Source organism: Drosophila serrata, unplaced genomic scaffold, assembly GCF_035046125.1.
Source record: "Drosophila serrata isolate PLE 108 unplaced genomic scaffold, ASM3504612v1 contig_103, whole genome shotgun sequence".
Taxonomy (NCBI): Eukaryota; Metazoa; Arthropoda; class Insecta; order Diptera; family Drosophilidae; genus Drosophila; species Drosophila serrata.
Window position 1 is genome coordinate 35,092 of NW_028257001.1, and position 2,721 is coordinate 37,812.

The 2,721-nt window shown below is 39.7% G+C and overlaps 1 protein-coding gene across 1 annotated transcript; it reads right to left on the minus strand.

Moving 5' to 3' along the window:
- Nucleotides 1-324: 324 nt before the first annotated feature.
- On the minus strand, nucleotides 325-2,035 carry LOC147644756 (uncharacterized). Its single transcript, XM_086841130.1, has 2 exons — nucleotides 1,707-2,035; nucleotides 325-1,646 (listed from the first exon to the last, which is right to left on the minus strand). Exons 1-2 carry the CDS (start codon nucleotides 1,724-1,726, stop codon nucleotides 737-739), a joined length of 930 nt encoding a protein of 309 aa, XP_086697256.1. The 5' UTR covers nucleotides 1,727-2,035; the 3' UTR covers nucleotides 325-736.
- Nucleotides 2,036-2,721: the final 686 nt, after the last annotated feature.

A 2,721-nucleotide genomic window follows, 5' to 3' on the forward strand; every position in this document is an offset into this window, starting at 1 on the left:
GTCTGTTTTCAGAAACAACTTAAAAAATAATCGAAAACAGCACTAGCATTAATGAATTAATGGTCAATTTTGGTCATACATCTGCAGTCCAGCTACAGCCTATTGCTGCTAAAACTCGATGGCCAGTACTGCGAGTACCAAGCTTTCATCAATACATTGATTTGTTTTTATATATAAACTAGCGGCCCGTCCCGGCTTCGCACGGGCATTAAACATTACATTTAGATTTGTCAATTTTAACACATTCATAATAATAATAATAATATGACACATATTCATCCTTTTTTTTCAATTATTGAGGTCATAACCCTTAAAGAAAATACATTTATTTTGTTAGAGCTTCTCTGTTAACAATATTTCATGTTCTTTTATTTTGTGGCACCAAAATAAATTGATTTTCAGGGGCTCCGACTCACGATAGACCAACATACAGACCATGAGTAAAACATTTCTTTCGCAGATCGATCCCTACTAATTCGAAGGTTTGGCCTTGGGACTTGTTAATTCTTAATGCGAAAGATGTTTTTACCGGAAATTGAAGCCGTTTAAATGGGATTGGCAGATCAGTTGGGATCATCGGTATCCTCGGTATATGAGTTAGTTGACCACTTGCTGGGCCAGTGATAATAGTTGCTACTATTAAATTGTCCTTTAACTCCTTAATAAGCAGCCTCGTCCCATTACACATGCTCGGAGGGTTTAAATTTCTTAAAAGCATGATTGGGATTCCGATTTTTTACGTCAATTCATGGGGTGGCAGTCCAGAAGGGTTCAACGAATTTAAAAATTCCTGTGGATAATGGACTGCATCTTCAATATTCGTTACAGTGTCGATCGAATTGTATGTTTTTGTTTCGCCGGGGACTTTTTGAACAATCAGATTATTTATTTCATTGACAGTATCATTCTTAGGTGATACTATAGCCCGAGAACACAGCCAATGGAAGTCTCTTTCGTGCAAATTCTCGATATCAGGGTATACAGAATCTATTAAATTTTCCAAATTATGGAGTATTTGGCCTAGAGACTCATCCAGAAGAATGTCACAATGACCGCTTAAATTTGGAGTTGGAAAAATTCCTTCCCCAAGTTTTAGCAGTTGCTGTGGGAAATCGCTATCAGTGATTCCATGAAGATGAGCTCTCATATTTGTCCTGAATTTTAATGTTTCAATCGTAGTCCATATGGGAGACGATTTCAAGCATGCCTTGATGACATCTGCTCGCGTGCCTCTTTTAATAACGGGGAGAGTCTGTCGAAAATCTCCAGCAAATACAAAAGTAATCCCGCCCATGACTGCAGAGGAGTTCCTTAGATCCTGTAAGGTTCTGTTCACGGCCTCTATATGTGTTCTATGGCTCATCGTGCATTCGTCCCACATAATCAATGAGGCGTCTTGTAGTAATTTACCAATAGGTCCATTTTTGCGGATGGAACATGTAGATTGTTGTTCAAGATTGACGGATAGTGGAAGTTTAAAAGTAGAATGAGCAGTTTTGCCATCCTTCAAGAGAGTTGCAGCATTCATCACAGCATCCCGCAAATGGATATATTCCTCGGACCGAAGTTTCGTCTGATTCAATCTAAGAGGCCTGACAGTATATGCAGACCTGATGCATCCGGCCAATAACGACATTCGATTCGAGCTGTAATCAATAGTTGGATTATATCTGATCTTCTGCAAGCTGTAAACGCGCTTCAGCTACCCTTGCCCTGTCGCGTTCATTATTTTGAGAGTGAATCAAATCGATTGCTGCAGAACGGGACTGTCTAACTCTTAATCGTTTTCTCTCAAGCCTATCTGCTCGTCTTTCTGCTGATTCCTCGTTGTGCATCTGCATTGCTCTCAGCCGCTCAGTCTCTCGGATGGAGGCCCGTTCTTCGTCAGTCATATTCGTAATCTTACGTCTGTTTGCTTCTGTATTGCGAGTACGACGACCCAAACTCGACTTCTTGGGTGGCATGACTTCAATTCTTACTGAACCTTAACAAAAAAAATAAAATTTGTATCTCCAATTCCTTATTTCAATATGTTTTGAATGTTTGACAGGAAATGCTTTGATTCAGCTGGCTGCCTGTAGAGGGCTGTAGATGTAAGGTAGTTTCTTGATATTTTTTTAACACCTTGGATTACGTTATCGTAATTTTAGTAAGGATGCCTATTTTTTTTTTTAAATGAAATATAGCCTATGTCACTCAGGAATGATGTAGCTTTCCAACAGTGAAAGAATTTTTCAAATCTGCCAAGTACTTTCGGAGCCTATTCAATTCATACAAACAAACAAACAAACAAACCTTTCCTCTTTATATAATAGTATAGATATAGATTAATTATATTGGGGTTTAGTTATATTAATATAACTAACAACGGCAGTTGGGAATTTCATGTTTTTCTGCGTCTCCAATCGAGAAAAGTTTCCCTCCGTGTCCGTTTTGTGTGCGCCGCCAGACTTCTCGCCGTTTTCCCTTGTCCATCCACCAAATGATCGGAGGGGGGCGATCCTGCCACTACAGATCCTGTACGGGAAAATAGCTCCCGCGACGCAGTCAAAATATATATAACCCATAGTGGTTAAAATCATAAGTCGGGGGCGTCGTGGAGCTCGAATAATTGCTTCAGCTTTATTAAGTATCATACATGGAACTAACTAGCTTAAAAATAAGGGCTGCGCTCCCGACCGATAAACTAAGCTTAACAGTGCGAGAGCGGGCCCGCGAATT